This window comes from Periplaneta americana, chromosome 15, assembly GCF_040183065.1.
Source record: "Periplaneta americana isolate PAMFEO1 chromosome 15, P.americana_PAMFEO1_priV1, whole genome shotgun sequence".
In the NCBI taxonomy this organism is placed as follows: domain Eukaryota; kingdom Metazoa; phylum Arthropoda; class Insecta; order Blattodea; family Blattidae; genus Periplaneta; species Periplaneta americana.
Window position 1 is genome coordinate 132,461,081 of NC_091131.1, and position 21,491 is coordinate 132,482,571.

Here is a 21,491-nt window from a genome sequence, read left to right on the forward strand (position 1 = left end):
ATAAACCCGTACTAGAAACATCAACAACCAAATTTCTTGGTTTGCATATTAAGGGGAGGCAGAGGTGAATATTTCAAAATCCACAAAATTTATCCGATTTGTTTGAAATTGATCATGGATACTAAGTATGTTATTAGTAATGGACAGACCAAGTTTCAACTTTCTAAGTACGATAGTTCTGTAAATATTAATAATTTTATAAAACTTTATATCGTTTGATATAAAATGCTCCATGCATCATATTGTAAGAAATTTTCAATATTTCTTTTTATTTATATGTTCAGAGAAGGTATATACATAATGATAAGTATTAGTTTATTATGGGAATAATGTAATAATACAGTTATCTTGGTTTTAATTTCATACTTTAAAGGGAACAAAATCAAAAACTAACATCGGAATATGAAAATATAGTGTATAAAGATCCATGTATTGTGGGTCCCTATCACCACGGCATGGCGCGTCCTCAGATTGCGGATAGAGGAGACGGCCTCCAGATATGGAGGGTAGCTGCGAATATATTGAATAAGCAGTCGTGGACAGCCGATAAGGGGTGGTCCTCCAGCTTGGGGGTTGGGCGAAGGGCTAACAACCCATCACCGTAAAAAACAGCTTGTTACGAAACCTAACAATAAGCCTCGGAATGAGACTGATTCTCCGGCACGACCACAGCAAGAAGATTAACTCCATACAGTATGTAGATGAAGTTATTGGGGATCATCAGTGTGGTTTTAGGCGTAATAGATCGACTATTGATCAGATTTTTTGTATTCGACAGATATTGGAGAAAAAAATGAGGTATAAGGGTACAGTACATCAGTTATTCATAGATTTCAAAAAGGCGTATGACTCGGTTAAGAGAGAAGTTTTATATAATATTCTTATTGAATTTGGTATTCCCAAGAAACTAGTTCGATTAATTAAACTGTGTCTCAGTGAAACTTACAGCAGAGTCCGTATAGGCCAGTTTCTATCTGATCCTTTTCCAATTCACTGCGGGCTAAAGCAGGGAGATGCACTCTCACCTTTACTTTTTAACTTCGCTCTAGAATATGCCATTAGGAAAGTTCAGGATAACACAGATGGTTTGGAATTGAACGTGATGCATCAGGTTCTTGTCTATGCAGATGACGTGAATATGTTAGGAGAAAATTCACAAACAATTAGGGAAAACGCGGAAATTCTACTCGAAGCAAGTAAAGAGATTGGGTTGGAAGTAAATCCCGAAAAGACTAAGTATATGATTATGTCGCGTGATCAGAATATTGTACGAAATGGAACTATAAAAGTTGGAGATTTATCCTTCGAAGAGGTGGAAAAATTCAAATATCTTGGAGCAACAGTAACAAATATAAATGACACTCGGGAGGAAATTAAACGCAGAATAAATATGGGAAATGCCTGTTATTATTCGGTTGAGAAGCTTTTGTCATCTAGTCTGCTGTCAAAAAAATCTGAAAGTTAGAATTTATAAAACAGTTATATTACCGGTTTTCTGTATGGCTGTGAAATTTGGACTCTCACTTTGAGAGAGGAACAGAGATTGAGAGTTTTTGAGAATAAGGTTCTTAGGAAAGTATTTGGGGCTAGGAGGGATGAAGTTACAGGAGAATGGAGGAAGTTACACAATGCAGAGCTGCACGCATTGCATCCTTCACCTGACATAATTAGGAACATTAAATCCAGACGTTTGAGATGGGCAGGGCATGTAGCACGTATGGGCGAATCCAGAAATGCATATAGAGTGTTAGTTGGGAGGCCAATGGGAAAAGACCTTTGGGGAGGCCGAGACGTAGATGGGAGGATAATATTAAAATGGATTTGAGGGAGGTGGGATATGATGGTAGAGACTGGATTAATCTTGCTCAGGATAGGGACCAATGGCGGGCTTATGTGAGGGCGCCAATGAACCTCCGGGTTCCTTAAAAGCCAGTAAGTAAGTAGGTGTATAAAGATAATAAAAATGGAAAAAACCAAAATTTCTTCAGTTTTTGTTCAAAATTTCACCTCTGCCTCCCCTTAATAATACATTAAATTGGAAAAATCATATTAAAGAAATAACCTCCAAACTTAGCTCAGCATGCTTCAGAATTACGTCATTACAACAATTTCTAAACAGTAATATCTTAAAGACAATATACTCGTATTTTGCCTATTTTCATTTCATTATGTCCTACGGAATAATATTTTGGAGAAATTCTGCAGATAGTAGAAGTAGGCCTATATTCTAATTACAAAAAAGAGCAATTAGAATAATAGTTGGAGCAAAGGCTGGAGAATCGTGAAGATTATTAATAAAAATAGAGATTCTGACCTTAATAAATCAGTACATACAGTATATTCTTTAATAAACTTCCTCTTAGATAATAAAGAAACATTTCTAACTAATTCAGCCATACATAGTATAAAATACCCGGAGAAAGAAAGATTTTCATATGCCATCATCAAATTTATTGTGCTATCAAAGGGGAGTACGTTACATGACGATAAAAATTTTCAATAGTCTTCCTGAAGACATTAAGAATCATAACAAAACCCTGCATTATTTAAGGTAAAACTAAAAAATTACTTAATATCTCACACTTTTTTTTCTGTAGATGAATTCTTGACATTTCACAGTACTAATAAATGGTAGCTAAACATATTGCATTGTGTAATATGTTATTGTTATTAAGGTATTAATTCTGTACATATTTATTATTTGCATTTTTATATGTTAAACGTAAGAATTGGACATGTTCTTTATTCTATGCTGTAAAGCAAATATAAGGATATTATGTAACGAATCTACCTTCCTACCCACCTACCTACCTACCTCCTCTCTATCTGTCTGTCTGTCAAGAACTTACGGAGAAAACTCTATATAAAAAATAAATAAGATGACAGCAAATGTGATACCAATTAAGGTAATACGTAATTAGCCTAATTATTATCAACAGTCTTGCCCAGAATGTTCTTAAATCTCAATTAATTTATTTATATGCAGCTAAGCTCTAGCTTATTACCGTAAATATCGCAACAGCAAGTTACATTTAGACATTTATTATTATTATTATTATTATTATTATTATTATTATTATTATTATTATTATTATTATTATTATTATAACATTTCCTTCAATACGACAATTTTGGTTGATGATGTATGCAATGGAGGGGAAGGGAACTGGCCACATACTCCATTATCTCCTGGCCTAGTTGCTTCATAGGTGGTGCCTTGTTGGTATCACTTGTGAGGTTCAGACCTGTCTTCGGACAACTGACTAAACAACAACATTTAATAATAATAATAATAATAATAATAATAATAATAATAATAATAATATGTTCAACAACAGAAACTCCCTAGCTATTTTAGATCGGCAAAAAAATGCATAGCATGAACATGCACATACTTAACTTCTTTAAAAGTCATCGAACAAGGGAAAAGAAAACCATTTAAAATTATTCCAACAGTGAAGGCTATACTATATTATTCAGAATCAGACTTGTCAACTGTATGATAAGTGAACGCTTTCAAACTCTCTATGTTGCCTCATAACGTCATACTCATAATAACGTTCAATAATATTGATCGTGTGGAGCAGGCTGCATGCACTGTCAAGCGTATAGAATATTGTGCAATGCCACTTCAGTCCAACTGGCGTCGCCATGACGACTGGCAGTCCGAAGCAGTTCTTGAGAGATTTTATAAATATGTACCGTAATTTGCCTGTGTTATGGCATGCAAAATCCAGTGAGTATTTCGACAGGAGCAAAAAGAATCATGCATATGATATACTTGTACGAAAATACCGGGAAGTGGAGCCGTGTGCAGATAGAGAAATGGTTAGGAAGAAAATTAACATTCTACGTACAAATTATAGAAAGGAGTGGAGGAAAGTTACACAATCGGAAAAGACAGCTCGTAGCAAGAAAGACATTTATGTACCGAAACTTTGGTATTATGAACTGTTCGACTTCCTGGATGGAAATGATGACGTGGCAGAAAGATTGACGACGTTTCCTGCTGATGAAGCTGGCACAAACGAAGAATATTTAGTAAGTAGTTAATTTTATAATTACATATTTCTAGGTGTCTCAAGTGATAATGCTTCCGGCTACAGATTCAGCAGGACTCATGTTCAATTGGTAGGAAAATGGAGATTAGCCTACCTCTTCATGAAGATTGAGTGTGTACTCTGTACACCGTATTCCCCGTATGTTGATTGACCTGCGTGTCATCGTCAAGTCAGATTTCCAGCTGGATCTGGATGCTCAGTGACGTCACACATCTCTTATCTGGTTCTGTAAGCAAAGTAGAACTCGAGAGTACCGAGCCACCGATGCTGACTTTAGCAGGATCGTCTGTGCAAGAAGGCTATATAGTCCTATATAGCCCTCTTGCATCTATGTAGGCTACGCATAAATAAAAAGCGCTTTTCTAATACACTGGCGGGCAAAAAATTTAGGACATTTGAATTTTACTTTGTATTTAATATGTCACCAATATGTTTTAAATGGTGATTAATTTAATTATACGATTATAAACGTACCATAGACTGAAAACTAAAATGATTATGACTTCATATCACCAACAATTACCAATCTAGATTGAAACAAAATTTTGCTTATGCAGAATATGACAACAATGGGCATTATTGTTGGTAATTGTTGGTGTTATGAAGTGATGTTCATTTTTTTGTATAGGCCCCTAGTAAGATTATACATCTTGATTACAAACTTTTAACACTATATCGCTTCGGGATCTTTCTCATGTTAAATTTTACAGTACCTGGTTAACATGTTTCAGCCTATTATGGGCCATCTTCAGAACTGGTTGGAGCTGGTGTTGGCGCCTTTTGTTTGTGTTTCCTGTGGAGGTGTGTTTGTGTATTGTAATGTGGAGTCAAAGAGTGTGTGTGTTCTGAAATTGAGTTGTGTGTTGAGAATTTCATTTGGATGTGTTTTTGTGTGTCTATATATTTCGTGTTGTTCAAACACGTTACAAAGAACACATCACAGCCATAACAAAACTACAAAACACTTCCACATATGCAGAACACATCACAAATGCTAACCAAACCTACAGAGACATAAACACAGACATGAAAATTCTACATATTCAACCAAAAAGCCAGAAACTAAACATACTAGAACAATACGAAATATATAGACACACAAAAACACATCCAAATGAAATTCTCAACACACAACTCAGTGTCAGAACACACATACTCTTTGACTCCACATTACACTATACAAACACACCCCCATAGGAAACACAAACAAAAGTCGCCAAGACCAGCTCCAACCAGTTCTGAAGATGGCCCATAACAGGCTGAAACATGTTAACCAGGTTTTATTTTTTATTTTATTTTATTGGGTTATTTTACGACGCTGTATCAACATCTAGGTTATTTAGCGTCTGAATGATATGAAGGTGATAATGCCGGTGAAGTGGGTCCGGGGTCCAGCACCGAAAGTTACCCAGCATTTGCTCGTATTGGGTTGAGGGAAAACCCCGGAGAAAAACCTCAACCAGGTAACTTGCCCCGACCGGGATTCGAACCCGGGCCACCTGGTTTCGCAGCCAGACGCGCTGACCGTTACTCCACAGGACCAGGTACTGTAAAATTTAACACGAGAAATACATATAACACATATTCTGAAGTAAGATTATAATCTTATTAATCACTATTTAAAACATATTGGTGACTCATTAAATGCATTTACAAAGTAAAATTCAAGTGTCTCAAATTTTTTGTCAGTCAGTTTATATCAATAGCTATTCTTTGAAAACTCAATGAAGCTATTTTAATAGTATACACACAGACATGCTATATTTATTTTATAATATTTCTTCTTTATTAAGTCTGAAACTGTCGGTTTGTTACTTTTATTTTATTGTCCGAGTTCGTTAAATTTATCATACGTTCAATTCAGTAACTTGATCCAGTGCTGCTCATGATTAGGTGTTTCTCCGGAGCGGTTGTTTGTGCGCTTTCAATCGGAGACCTCCGGTTACCTCCGATTGATGCCGCGCAGGTTGTATATGTGCTGCGGCGCAGACATACATTTTCCGCTGAGCATTCCTTTAATCGGATCAGGTAGTGGTTGGAGTCCGCTGACGTCCGCGTATCTTTTAAAATAAGTGTGTAATATTTTGTTGTTTATTTTCTCTTTTTTATTTACCTCTCTCTCTCTCTCTCTCTCTCTCTCTCTCTCTCTCTTTTCGGCTCTTCTTTTTTTCTTGTTTTGCTTGAAGTACTATGTTAGCTGACAGATTTTTTTTTTCTAGTTTTGAAATTCATAGTATATGTGGAAAGGCGTATTAGTTTTATGTCATTGATCAAATTAATAACATTCAGATTAACTGAAAACTAACGCAGAAGTAAAGCTTTTCAGTAGCTAATGTAAACATTTATAATTTTCCTGGAAACACTCACAAACAGTTTTTGTCAATTATTATTCTAATCGGTTTAGTTTAACGTAAAATATATTAAGGGAGTTTCAGAATGGAACAAAAGAAACGTGTGGTATCAATAGGTTAAAGTTTACTGTCCAAAATAATTTATTAAGATTCTTCACCAGACAGGATTGTGATCATTTTGTTAAAGGATGTCAGTATTTGAACTGCCTCTTCTAAAACGCGTCACTCTTCCTCTGTAATAAAAAATATAAGCGGATATCAACTTAAGGATAATTGTAATTATATTATTACCACACGTTTCTTTAGTTTCAGAATGAAACTCAATATTTTAACCCATTTTAACCTAGCGTTACCATATGGTAACGCAGTACGTTACCATATGGTAACGCAGTACAGAAGGCAATATAACTTTCTTCATACCCATCCTTAATTAATAAAACTGGAATTTTTCTTTGTGAATCCAAGCTACATGATTGGTTCTTTCTTATTACATTATGAAATAACAAATTTATTATACCAGGTGGGCAAGAGCAGCTGCGCGATTTAGATGTTGCTTTCTCAGCAGCAATTTTGGATAGCAACAAGAAGCAAGATCATTTATTTGTTACTTTGTTGAACTTGATTGTAATGTTTGTTGTGGTATTTTACTTATTGTTGGTTGAGTATTCGTGTACATCAAGCACAAGTTTACAATCCGTAACATTGTTGTGGATATAATACATTGTTTCTTACGTTACCATATGGTAACGCTAGGCTAATATGTTGTCACTCATTCTTTGTGCTCTCTTGCTACTAACAGTAAGATGAAGGAGTTGCAAGAAAGTACAAGTAACAAAATGAATGTTACAAACAGGTGCGTGGAAGTGCATGAGATACATTTGGAACTAGAAAACGAAAAATTAGAGCATTCTACATACAGCCACCAAAGCCCAACTTTGTATCTGACGAGAATTCTGCTGATGTAGAGGGTGCGTGGCATGTTCGACAACCTATGTGGAAGGAAACTAAGTACTGAAGCTGAGGCTATTTTTGTTAATGGCGACAGAACAGGTGGACCAGACCATATTTCTTTTATAGAAGAAGAGGAAATTGAAGAGTCATCTGTGATAGAAAGAGAATGATACCGTCAATTTGCAATGTGTGGAAATGGCGCCATCAGGGAAACGTAAGTGGATAAAACAGTATGTTATAACAGTTCAATCGATTTCTCCAGAGAATGATTTTTAAAGACCGAGATGTGACAAATTTTGTTTTCTTTATAAAAATTCGCTTTATCTATGTAAAAACTGTTTTAGTCCATCTTTACATGATTGTTAGATGTTGCTACACAAAATGCTTGGAAGCCAAGTAGAAGATCTCGCTCACCATTGAATGAATTAGAATTCAAATGGGAGATTTGAAGAAGTCGGGAGCACTCCAAAAGGCAAGGGGTGACCATCTACTTCCAAATACAGCGACATTGGAGCTACGAGACGTGTCCAAAATGTAAGTTTCCCTGGGCCGTTTGCAGAAATAAAATACAATTTTACGGAAAGATTTATTCGAACAGATAAAGGAATTGTTGAGCTATTTTTTCAACATATTTCCACCTGAATTGAGACTTTTTGATACCGTGGAATCAACAGAGAGGTGCAAACGGCTGTCACATACTGGTTCCGATTCCAGGCGGGAGACTTCTACGAGGGACAAAAGTTGATACCATGGTGTGACAAATGTCTCAATTCCGGTGGGAAATATGTTTAAAAATAGTTCAACAATCGCTGTATCTATTCCAATAAACCTTTTCATGAAATTGTGTTTTCTTTCTGTAAACGGCTCCGGATAAACTTACTTTCTGGACGTCACTCGAAGAACATTTGATTATATAAGATACGATGGAATGGAACATTAGTGATTCCGATACACGGATGTGCTAGTGAAAATGCTCTTTTGGCATACAGCTTTCTCAAAATTTGATGTAGGTCTCTGCAGCCCATGTTTTTTGTCATATCATAAGAAATGTTTTACCTTACTACCGAAATATGTGAAAATCACACAAAAAATAATGTAAAACGTTATGTTACGAAAATGTGTTTTGTTCATACGAGTATATTGCGACAATAATTCTATTATGTATATTTGTTCAGGTATTGTGAAAGTAATTTTCTTATTTTTGTATTTTCTGTATTATTTGTGTGGAGTGTGGTATTGTGTGGGGCAGTAACGTGGACATTACGACGAAGTGAAGAGAAACGAATAGATGCGTTTGAAATGTGAATAAGGAGAAGAATGGAACGTGTTAAGTGGACAGACAATAAGAAATGAAGCCGTGTTGGAAAGAGTGGGTGAAGAAAGAATGATGCTGAAACTGATTAGGAAGAGGAAAAGGAATTGTTTGGGTCACTGGCTGAGAAGATACTGCCTACTGATGGATGCACTGGAAGGAATGGTGAACGGGAGTGAATGGTGAAGAGTTCGGAGCAGAAGAAGATATCAGCTGACAGACGACATGAAGATATATGGGTCATATGAAAAGACAAACAGGAAGGCAGAAGATAGGAAACATTGGAGAATGCTGGGTTTGCAGTGAAAGATATGACCTTGGGCAGAACACTGAATGAGTGATAAATACATTATTTGTATGCTAAAGTTCAGTTAAGTTAAATAAATTGCTTGAAAGATGTCATTATAAGGCAATAACTCATTCTTTAAGATTTGACAACATAATGACCTAGCGTTACCATATGGTAACGCCCTGTAATTCCACATATTCGATTCAACAATAGAAAACAAAATCATTGTTGTGTTCAATTACATCCATTTAATTAATCTATAACGAAATAAACGAAAAACTTGACGAAAAATAATTCAGGCTTTTAAGGGTTAATCTAATAACTCAAGTTGCCTTTTAAATATTCCATATAAGTTATGTATGATTTTTATTGCCTCGAAAGTTACGTTTTATAGAAATTTCAATACTTTTTTTCTAGACTGTGGGCCTTTGGAACAATATCACTAAAGCAGTTAAAAAAATCGTATCAAATGTTTTGCGTAATTTTAAAACTACGAAAACGATTATATCACTAATTAACCGTGAATGAGTATCTGAATGGTAATAATTTATTTTTGACAGCAAGTACGAGTACCACAACCGCGGCTCTTAATGTTAGCCTAAACACTTAGGGTGGTATTCATAGACATTTCGCAGCACGCGCTACGAGCGTACTAAGCTAGCCCCGGCTATCCACTGGTTACTAATACAGAATTCAAATCATATCCTATCGCTAACACTGGTTTATGAATACGAAAAATGCTGATAATCCACCGAAAGCCCGCGCTAAAAATGTGTACGAATACGGCCCTACATTTTAAAATTTAGACCTACTTATAGAATCTATCTAACCTGGTCCACGCCATAGAGATTTCCAAATACGGATCTGTTAGCGTCCTAGGAGCGTTTGGCTTTTCTGGCAACACAATCACCAGCGGCGGTTCCTCTATATGAGCACAGGAGCACGTGAACACCTTAAAAACCAACAATAACCATACGTATTACTTTATTAATATTATTACATCTATTACTTTCCAATACGCAATGACGTTCCTACATTTTTAGTCTCGAGAGAATGTCCCGTTCGTGTGTCTTTAAATTTCCATTGGACAGGTTGACAACAGCTCGCAGTTCGCACAATTTTCTGTAGGAGGGTGAAATAGCCTGAGGCGGGAATATTTTGTAGTTTGTTGCAATGGTTACAACAGCTCTGGCTCGCACAAATCTTAACGTGCTAGTGACAGAGAAAGAGAGATGCTCCATCTCACTTGGGCCTGGCATCCTGTTCCTTTCTCCCTCTTTCCTCGTTTTCTCTCTTTACTCTTTCTTTTCAAAATACCTTTACGCGCGGGGGCTGATTCTGTTGTCTTTTGTTCAGCAAAGTAAGGAAAATACAAGTTGCATTGGTGCATATTGAAAGCTGAAACAGTAGCACTCGAAGTTTGGAGACGAACGTGTGTGAAATTGTGAGTGTGTTAAATTATTGTGGTTTCGTACAAAATTGTTTATAGACTATAGTATAATTGCGTTGAGCAGAATATAGATTTAATGTGATTTCGTTAGAAGTTGTATAATAGTGTATAATACTGTGTTAGACTGTGATTAATTATTTTAGTGATCACTGATTGGGAACTGTACATTGTGTACAGTTTCTCTTTAACAATGAATTCCGTTCAGTCGCTATTAAGCAAAGACTCGCTCTCTTATGATGATAAATTAGCAGCTAAAAGATTAGGTCCTGATCGGCCAGAACTAACAATAGAGCAAGTAACAAAATGTGAAAAACGGGAATATCGTAGAAAATTCAATATATCTACGTATAATAACTATAAGTGGTTGTGCGGATGCTCTACTAGAAATGCTTTGTTTTGTTTTCCCTGCCTGATATTCAGCAAGGAATCAAACGCATGGACAAAAACAGGTTTTAGGGACATTTGTCATAGAACATGAAAGTACACACGCACATAAAACGCATGCATTGAATTATCATTGTTAGGACGTTCGAATATCCAAGATCAATTAGATAGTGCTTATAGGCTGTCAATTAGAAAGCACAATGAACAGGTAGAGAAAAACAGACATATTCTTTCTAGATTAATCGATTGTATTAAGTTCTGTGGAGTGTTTGAACTGGCTCTGGGAGGTCACGATGAAAGTGAAAGTTCAGATAATCCGGGGGTGTTCAGGGGACTTGTCAATTTTGTTAGTTCGATCGATGCAGCAATGAAGGAACATCTTGACAGTGCAACAGTGTTTAAAGGAACTTCAAAAACTGTTCAAAATGAGATTCTAGACTGCATGTTAGAAGTCTGTAGGGATTATATTTCTGAGGAAATAAAAAAAGCCAATTATTTGGCAGTAATGGCCGATGAAACGACTGACGTCACAACACTTCAACAAATGGTAATAATTTACCAGTAGAAAGATTCTGGGGTTTTTTTAATCCCGATGGCCAAAGTGCAGAGGCTTTGTCAGAAGTTATCATCAGAGAGCTGACAAAACATATAGGTAACCAACCACACAAGCTGATAGCGCAGTGTTATGCTGGTGCAGCAGTGATGAGTGGTGCAGCTAACTGCGTACAAGCCAGAGTAAAACTTATCTATCCTCAGGCATATTATATCCATTGTTACGCACATCGGTTTAATCTAGTCTTGCAGAAAGCTTCATCCATTAATAGTTCTGTCAGGATTTTCTTCTCAAATCTTTCCGGCTTTCAACAGCGACTTCCGAGGCTTGCTCAAACGCGCTGGATGTTCAATATCAGAACAGTAAATGCAATATATGAAAATAAGGAGGCTCTAATAGAATGTTTGGATGAAATTTCACACATACAAAATACTGACCACACTATTCGTCGAGAATCGACTGGTCTTTTGGCACTTTTAGAAGATGTAAATTTTTTATTCTGGTTAGAATTTTTTCACCGCATTATGCCTCATGCGGATATTTTAAGATGTTGCAACAACGAAACATCGTTGCCATTAAGGCCAAACATTGTTTAACATCATTCCAAACGACGGTGAAAACTATTAGAAACGTTAGTGTTGATTCCATGGAAGAAAGAATTCTAGAATCATTCCATGTTCCACTACGAAAAAGAAGAAGAGAAGAGCATCGAACTTCGGAGGCAAAGGAGGTTTGCGATGCCATCATCTCTCACATAAATGACCGCTTTGCCTTCACTAACCACTTGGTTTCATCTAGGTTAGTGGATGTCAACTTGTTTCCTTCATTTTTAAAATCATTTCCCGATAAAGAACTGGAAGAAGCCGTCAGAACGTACCCGTCTCTAGGACTGAGCTGGAAGTCCTTTATGGGAGAAGTGACTTTCACAATGCTGATGGAGCAGTAGCCATGCTACAAATTTTAATAGAAAATAATTTACATGAAGATACTTTCCATCAGCTGAGTGAATTGCTTAGGATAATTGTCACAACACCGATGACCTCATCTGAACCAGAAAGGTGTTTTTGGACCCTGAAGAGGATTAAAACATTCCTCCGTAACACCATGACAGAAGACCGATTAAGTGCATTGGCTATGTTGGCAGTGGAAAAAAAACCTGTTAACAACATTAGAGACTTCAATAATAAAGTTATTGATAAGTTTGCATCTCTCAAAACTAGGCGCATGGAGTTTCTCTACAAATAAATCCAGATCTTCAACACCATCTACAACAGCAGTGAAGGTGAGTCCTATGAATTAATTTTACTCTACTATTGTTTAAGCCTAATGGTTTTAATTTTTGGTTTTATATGCGTAGATATGGTGCATGCATATTAGAAAACGTTTATCTCTGACGCGTGACTCAGCTATACGACAATATATCAGTGTGTTTATTACTCATTTTTTGTGAACACCCATCCAAGAAAGGCACGGGCCGCCACTGACAATCACCAACTCATATTTCATTTCAAGTAAGCGGCTCATCACTGAAGTTTGGAGTTTCATCTCGTAACAATATGCTGGATCAGTCTTAGAGGATCCTTTTTTGCTGAAATTCTTGTGCTTTTCAGTTTTTTGTTCGCATTGTTACTCTGTCTGCACACAAAACCTCGAAATTATTTATTAGAACTTTTATATATAAATCAAAGTAAACACGCTTTTTGAAAGAGTTCAAAAGTGTTTTGAACAGTTAAATTTACTTACTTTCTTCAAGTTCGCGATTGTGCGATCGCTTCAAATGGTGTAACAAATTCTAAGTACCACCACCCTTAGAGTAAATTCGCCTACAAAGTTCACAGCGTGCGATTTTATCATTATCTTCAACTAAATTAAAGAATTTCCATGCGACGGATATACGATTTGGTGCCATTCTATTCCACTCACAACTACCCTCAGTCCGTACGCGCCGGTCGTCCTTGAGCTTTACGTCCTACAACTTCGCTTCGCTCCGAACCACCGCATCCCTCCGTATGTCCCCTGTTCCACCTACGATAGTATCGGAGATCACCGGTGGGGAGCTTTATTCGTAATCTCCGATTCCTCCGCGGTAGTAGTCACTCCGATGAGCAGCACTAACTTGATCTATAGGCTGTGACTGAATAACTGGCTGTCCTCCAGAATATCATGGTAAAGAGTGTTAGGTTTGTTCCTGTGTGCAGTTAAATGGTCACCCACCAATGTTTGTGTATACGGTATGTATGTATTTATTCACACTGCAAATGTGTAAATACCCGGTGGCAGTGGTAACTAATTACACTCAATAATGACAATTAATAATAATACTGCTAATAATAAATCTACTACTACTACTACTACTACTACTACTACTACTACTACTACTACTACTACTACTAATAATAATAATAATAATAATAATAATAATAATAATAATAATAATAAATAATAACAATAGTACAATAATACTAACAAGGAGCATCATAAATTTTAAATCAAGCGCGATCACTTAAAATAACATTTAAAGTAAATCTAATTTGTATCTTAACCCTAATTTCGAACAAAACCCACGAGTATGATATGTTCATACATGCACAAGTACCTTTCAGCATTACACTCATTTCGCTGTCAACTCACTCACTGCACTGGAACTACGACACATTTCACTGACACTATCCTGATTTCACTAACACTTCAAAAACATTTCACCGTTCAAATACTTTGCACTACCACTACAAACTATAAAACTTCACTGACGTAACACACTTTTCTACTGATACAACACTTCAAATAACAAAATATCATTACAACCTTTAAATAGTGTGCATAATATACTTCCGTCTGTTAGTAAAGTTCTTAAGCCTATTTTAAATAAATTTTTGGTTATTGGTAAAGCCTTTAGTAAGTGTGCAGGTAAAGCATTCCAGTCCCTGATAGTGCGATTGAGAAATAAAACTTTCCATTGTCCGTCCTCTGTCTTCTTTCCTTCAATTTATGTGAGTGATCGTTCCTTGAAGAATAATTTGTTTGGCGGCTGCAACCTATTTTTTATTTCTCTCCAGACAGGCTCATCTCTGTATTATGCAGATCAAGCTTTCAGGAATAACTTCCTGTAAAGTTAATTTGAATAATTTCGAGGGAAAAATTGTTCCGGGGCCGGGTATCGAACCCGGGACCTTTGGTTAAACGTACCAACGCTCTCCCGAGTGAGCTACCCGGGAACTCTACCCGACACCGAACCAATTTTTCCTTCTATATCCACATGGAGCTATTCCTGAAAGCTTGATCTGCATAATACACGTCACTGTACGTAACAGAAAACCACAATTTAAGTCACACAGAGTTAGTGTGCACTCAATGTTGGTTGCTTGACGGTTGTCAGCTCACTTTGAGGTCTGTGGATATAGAAGGAAAAATTGGTTCGGTGTCAGGTAGAGTTCCCGGGTAGCTCATTCGGGAGAGCGTTGGTACGTTTAACCAAAGGTCCCGGGTTCGATACCCGGCCCCGAAACAATTTTTCCCTCGAAATTATTCACCTCTGTATGTTTTGAACATTGCGCATAGTCGAATTCGCGTTCTCCTGTCCGTAAGTGTGTCCCATTTTAATGTTGAATCAGAGCGGGTAGAAGAGAAAGTGACGTTACTTCCTCTAGTTCAGTGGTTCGTCGCCGAGTGGCGCTAGCTTTATTTTCCGACCGCAGTTTCAGGATTGCTATTCGAGCGAATGCAAAAGGTTTTTAAAAATAACCCATTAGATAAGAATGTATTGTAGAGTACTTCGTTACAATATTTTACTTATTTAAAAATGTAACATTACTACATTAACAAATTGTGAGTTATATAACACAACCCTGAATAATTAACAGAGAAATGGAACATTGTGCCAGCTTCAGCCAGAAATACGCAAAAATGTACAGCTTCGCAAAAATGAACATTTTTATGGCATTATAAAGTACGCATTGACATGAAATTATAGTTTTATATATATATATATATATATATATATATATAAGAAAGAATGTAATATAATAAAGGAGAGACTTTATTTTCAGTAATAGTTTTTATCTACTATTTAGTCATTAGTTGTAGTTGTATCTGGTTTATACGTAATTCAGGGGAACAATAAATATTATGTGCAACTTAGACTCATAAATTAAGCTTCGATATTATATCTATGCTAATGTAAGTTTTGATCTTTTGAAATATCCAAGTTATTTTGTGTTTTATAAAATTAAAACAATTTAGTAGCACTCTATTAACTAGTTGTATGGTACTTATTGGAGAATACTAAACCAACGACTTTTCCATGAGATCTATTACTTTCTCATATGCTCGGTTAGAAACCTCTTATGATGTGGATACGTAATAAACAAATGTAATAACCTTGTAAAGCAGATTAAATTGTAGCCTAGATGCAAAGTAGCATTATAATGTTCTTTTGTTACCGAAATAACTTTTACGTTAATTACGACTGAAGTGCTGTTATTAAAAATAAAATAATTAATAACACTAGTCAACAAGGTTTTTGTCACAAGAATGAAAATGGTCATTTTAGATCAATTTTTGTGTGCTGATAGTAGATATAAACTTGAAAATGCTCCATCACGCACCATTTAAGAGGAAAATTGGAAATTTGAAAAAAAAAAAAAAAAAATGAATGAATTTACCAAAGAACTCGGGTATCGAACTATGGACTTTATTTAAATGGTTACACAGTAAATTCATACGTTTTATAACTTATTGTTGCTCAGGATATACTAGAAGTGTATTTTAAGATAGGTTCTTTCAAATACATGAGTCTGCATTAATAAGGCGCGTAGTGGGTGATATACAGTAAGTTATATCTGTATTACTTTATTGCTTTATGGCGCTAGACCGACAGAAAGCTCTGAGAGGGTGGGCTTTTAGAGTGAAATAGATTGCATTTTAGGATTAGTTGAATATTGGTTGAGCTTGTGACAAGTTGTATCGCTGGTTTTAAGTGTTTATCTTCGCGTTCATTTACGCTTTCTCAGAATGAAAAAATCTCGTCGTGCGTGTGTAAATTCGCCGGACAGCTTTTGTTACGTATGTGGAGAATTTACGGCAAAATCGCAGCGTCGGCCTTTATCAGATAAATTAAAACAAGCATATTATTGCCATTTTGAATGTAATGTGTGTGATGAGGGCAAATCATGAGCTCCCCATGTGTGCTGCATAACATGTTACTCAAAACTGATAAAATGGATGCATGGAGAGAAGAATCGAAGTATGTCGTTTGCAGTTCCAATGATCTGGCGTGAACCGACAAGTCATGCAGAAGACTGTTATTTCTGTTTAACAAAGAAAACAAGATCTAAAATTGAATATCCTAACGTTCCATCTGCAATAAGACCTATACTACATGGACCAAAACTTCATGTTCCTAATCATCCTTCGCAATTGGAGGAATTGGTTCTTTTAATAGAACAAACAGATAACTTGGCTCAACCATCAACATACTCTAATCAGTCCTATGGCCCAGAACATCATAAAGAACCCCATTTAATTCAACAATGTGAACTGAACGACTTAAAAAGATACATATCTTAATCTCACTAAATAACAAGCTGAGATTTTAGGGTCTAGACTGCAACAATGGAACCTGGTAGTACCAGGTACTAGAATTTCATTGTACAGGAAGAGACATGAACGGTTTTCGAAGTATTTTATAATGAAGCATTCTATGTGCATGTGTGTTAAAATATAGACGGCTTAATGGAAGAACTAGGATTTCAGCACATCCCAGAGGAATGGAGGTTATTCATAGTTCTTCCAAAATAAGTTTAAAAGCAGTGCTATTGCACAATGGAAACACTAAACCATCAGTTCCAGTGGCGTATTCAGTAGATATGAAGGAAACTTACACAAATTTGTCAGATGCAATCCAATATAAAACATATTGCTAGCAACTCTGCGGAGATTTGAAAATTGTCGCCTTATTGCTCGGACTTCAGGATGGATTCACAAAATACTGTTGCTTTCTCTGTTTGTGGGATATTAGAGTGACTGAAAACACTATATAGTGAAAGACTGGCCTCCCAGAGAAAGCTATGTCCCAGGAGAACATAATATCAAGTATGTCTCTTTAGTAAAACCGGAAAAAGTACTGCTTCCTCCTTTACATTTCAAGCTTGGTTTAATGAAGAATTTCGTTAAAGGTATGGATGAAAATGGAGAAGGTTTTGCATATGTAAGGAATATGTTTCCGAAACTCAGTGAGGCTAAAGTGAAAGAGGGAATTTTTGTTGGCCCTCAAATTACGAAACTTTTGAAAGATGAGAGCTTCGAATAAAAATTGTGTTGAGGAACTAGAAACTCGGAATCCCTTTGGAAGTGTTGTTAGTGGGTTTTTGGATAATAATAAAGCTGACAATTACCAACAGCATGTACAAGAACTCCTGCATAGTTACCAGAAGCTTAGTTGTCGAATGTCATTAAAAATACATTTTCTACATTCCCATCTGGACTTTTTCCCAGAGAACATAGGAGCTGTAAGCGATGAAAAAGGGGCAAGATTCCATAAAGATATACACAGGATGGAACAACGATATCAAGGAACGTGGCATTCTAGTATGGTGGGGGACTACTGTTGGTTTTTGTTCAGAGAAGGTGACTCAAACTAGAAGAGGAAAAAATAACTGTAATTAACTAAATACTTTTAAAAAAAATCTAGCTTGAAGTCTGTATATGGTTGTTTACTTCAATGCAGGTCTCCTAAGTTATTTGATTTGAGATTTTAATCAATTTAATTTATAAACCTTAAAAATTATAGTTAATTTGATCCAGTTTTAAATTAATAAAGTAAAAGCCTATTTTGAAGGTAAAAAAGGGACATGAGGCCATTTTTTCTTATTGTAATTATTATTTATGCAGCGATATTATTTTTCTGTGAAACGTCAGTGTATTTTGTGTATAAATTTTGCATCTTAGGAATTTATTTATTTTCACTGTTGTAATTACGTATTTCGAAATGAGCGAAAACGTTTTTTTTAATCAAAATACTTCCCCTTCTGTCACACAAAAACGTTACGTGTTACAGATTTTTCGCTGCCATTTTCGTAATCAGCAGGGTCGATTTAGTAAAAATCAGCTGATTTCATTTCTGTGACAGACAAAAAGTTAAAATTTGTTGACTAGTGTAATTAAACATGTATATTTAATGACATAGAAGCTAGGTGCTTAGATTCAATTAGAGGTTCACAATGAGCATTTGAATGCAGCACATTTTTTAATTGGCACATAGATTGCAAAATGTTCAGATGTAGAAAGTCTACGGTGATCATCACAGGATAATCATGTTCTAATTCCAAAATGTCGCTCTAGATCTAGAGGATCCTGGTTATTTTTTTTTCTGTCAGAATATATTTAAATCTGCTTCCCACAAGAATTAATATATTTCGTGAGTGCTCTGAATTGTCACTCTAAATAATTCAAGGGTTCTTTCTTAGGCAAACGTTTTCTTTCTATTGCCAATTATGTTTAGTATATTTTCTAAAATCGTGTAATGCTAGGATCCTTTGTACAGGGCAGAGGAGGGAGTCTTTGAGTTTAGCGTATCTGCAAGGCCGTTCATTCACCTTGTGAATTCTTTTGTATTTTCGTTTCCCTCGAACCCATCAGAATTTATGGCTCTTAAAAATGTATCGATTTTGTAAAACTTACACTAAACAGCTGAAATGGTGCTCTGGGGTTCATTCGTTGGAAGGAATTACGGTCAATGTAACTAGACATAATTTTGGGCATTCAGATGTGGAGTAATAACACATACATGCCACACAAGCGCAAGATTAGCTAAGGTGTTCTTCTGATTTTCGGGTGTCACATCCAATTATTTTTTTACTTGGATATTTAATGATGCTGTATCAACGACTGAGTTATTTAACGTGAATGGAATTGGTCATAGCCAGATGGTATTTGATAAGGGTACATTGTTATGAGAAAAGATTGATGTCCTCTTGGTTGGAGATTTTCTCTTCTTTTCTTCATTTAAGATAACGAGACAAGTTCGGGAAAATATGTGTTATGGCATCCAGTTTTGGTCGCCAGTTCTTGCGTGGAAGTCCTACCTCTTTACCGTCAATAATACATTTATCGGCTCTTACAATCAAAACAGCAGAAAATGGATATCACAAATATAAGAACGAGCATACAGTTTTCTGTCTTCGTGGAATTGCTCTATACCACTTCTGAAAAATATTCTAGTCTTTGGTGGATAAAAGAAACGTCTTACTTCCTTACAGATTATATAACCAGATTTACATCAAGAACAAAATAATTAGGCATATTACTACTCGCTAACATAAACAGCACAATAAAAATCACCCGAACACCACAAGAAATATCTCCTTAATTCCATAGCAGAACGAGTTCTGCCTGCTCTATCCACAGTATTAAGAGGAAAACTGCAGTCTTAAAGCCAATGTTTCGCTCAGTTGCCGTGGCGACATTAGGAGGTTTAAAAGTCTCATCAGACCCTTGCCGAGTTACCACACTTTCTATTCTAAACGCTCTGGTTGAATTATTACGACAACGCTTGAGATTCCGTTTTTAATCTTTTCCAATATCTTAATATATTCTAATCTGTAAAGATTCCAACATTCAGCTCCATATTCCATTACTGAACAAACTAATGACTTATATGCAATCTCTTTGGATTTATCAGAACCTTTTCTTAGTACCTTCATCACAAAGTGTAACGCTCTCCATGCTTTTCCCGCTGTATCAGTAACGTGTTCGCCCCAGCCGACATCGCTGTTAAATGTTATTCCTAGGTATTTACATTTGTTCACTTCCGCAATGGTTTCACCCCTAACGTATACGATGCGATTATTTTCTTTATTTTTCTTGTAAAGCTGACGGTTTTGCTCTTTAGAGAATAAAATTTATTCTCATTTTGTTGGTCATTGCCAAGTGTTTATTCTGTTGAGGTCATTCTGAAGAGTAGTATCTTTATAACTTTTTATTTCCCTATATACGATACAATCATCCGCGGATAAGCGAACCCTGAACAAGATGTTAACTGGCAGATCATTTACAAAAGCCAGGAATAGAAGGGGCCCCAAGACACTCCCCTGTGGAAGTCCGGAAGTAATTTCTATTGGGCTCGATAATTCCTCCCCGACCCGTACTCTCTGAGTGCGACAAGTTAAAAATTCCTTGATCCACTGGAGTAGGGGAGAGTTGGCTAAAACAAGATGGTACGGCAAAACAGGATACCACATTTATTTCTTAGGAAAATGCTCTCACCTCTCAAATGAGATATGTATTCCCTTCCTATACGTAAGCTCTTCACTGGGCAGCCATTAATTGGTGAGAATTCCCTAGTGTGTGTGTGTTGTGTGAATCAGAATGTAGAAAACGCCATGTTTCTTAAAATATTTCCTTCATTTTAAGATGTACATAACGAGGTATTTAACTTCAACAGCCAACACCTAAATGTTTGAAATAATTCTATAGTTATTAGTCTTCAATTGTAGTTCAGTTAAATTCGATATCTTTCTTCGTAACTATCGGTGCTTTATATTTTAAATTTCAATTTGTGGTCTGACAAAACGAGATACCACGCGGTTGGCCAAAACGAGATATTATCTTGTTATTATGAAAATTTCCCAAGTTCGGTATAAGGTATGAGCAACAAATAATGATAGAAGACGAGGCAAGGCAGCAATATTGACCTCTTGCAAGAATGAGTTTATAGTAGCTGTGGAAGCAAGGGCAAGAAAAATGTAAAGAAATTAAATTCTAAGAAGTCGGCAGTAGGCCTAAGCGCGGCAATAAGTTTTCTGTGGAAAACAAAAGGTCGAAAAGCAATTCAAGAAAAGTTAGGTCCACGGATCCCTTAAACAGCTCTGAGGAGGAGGAAAATGAGGACAAAGATGAGGCATGTATTTATTGCAACGACCTCTATTCAAATTCAAAATCGGAAGAGGGTGAATCCTGTGTGCCCAGTGCCAAGAGTGGACTCACGAGGACTGTGGTGGCATAGATCTAGAAGATTTTGTAAATGAACATTTCTCAATCTGAATAATTATAATACCTATAATAATTAATAGCAATATAATGTACAAATTGACATAGAAATAATTTGTTTTGTTCATACTCATGTTCTGTGTGCAATTTTTGTGA

General features: G+C 36.1%; 1 protein-coding gene across 1 annotated transcript in view; it reads left to right on the forward strand.

Moving 5' to 3' along the window:
- The first annotated feature begins 3,648 nt into the window (after positions 1–3,648).
- LOC138715738 (uncharacterized) overlaps positions 3,649–21,491 on the forward strand; it is a 51,845-nt gene continuing 34,002 nt past the window's right edge. Inside the window, exon 1 of the mRNA XM_069848794.1 lies at positions 3,649–4,041. Within this exon, the coding sequence (XP_069704895.1) occupies positions 3,652–4,041 (390 nt within the window). The 5' untranslated portion in view covers positions 3,649–3,651. The remainder of the gene's footprint in view (positions 4,042–21,491) is intronic.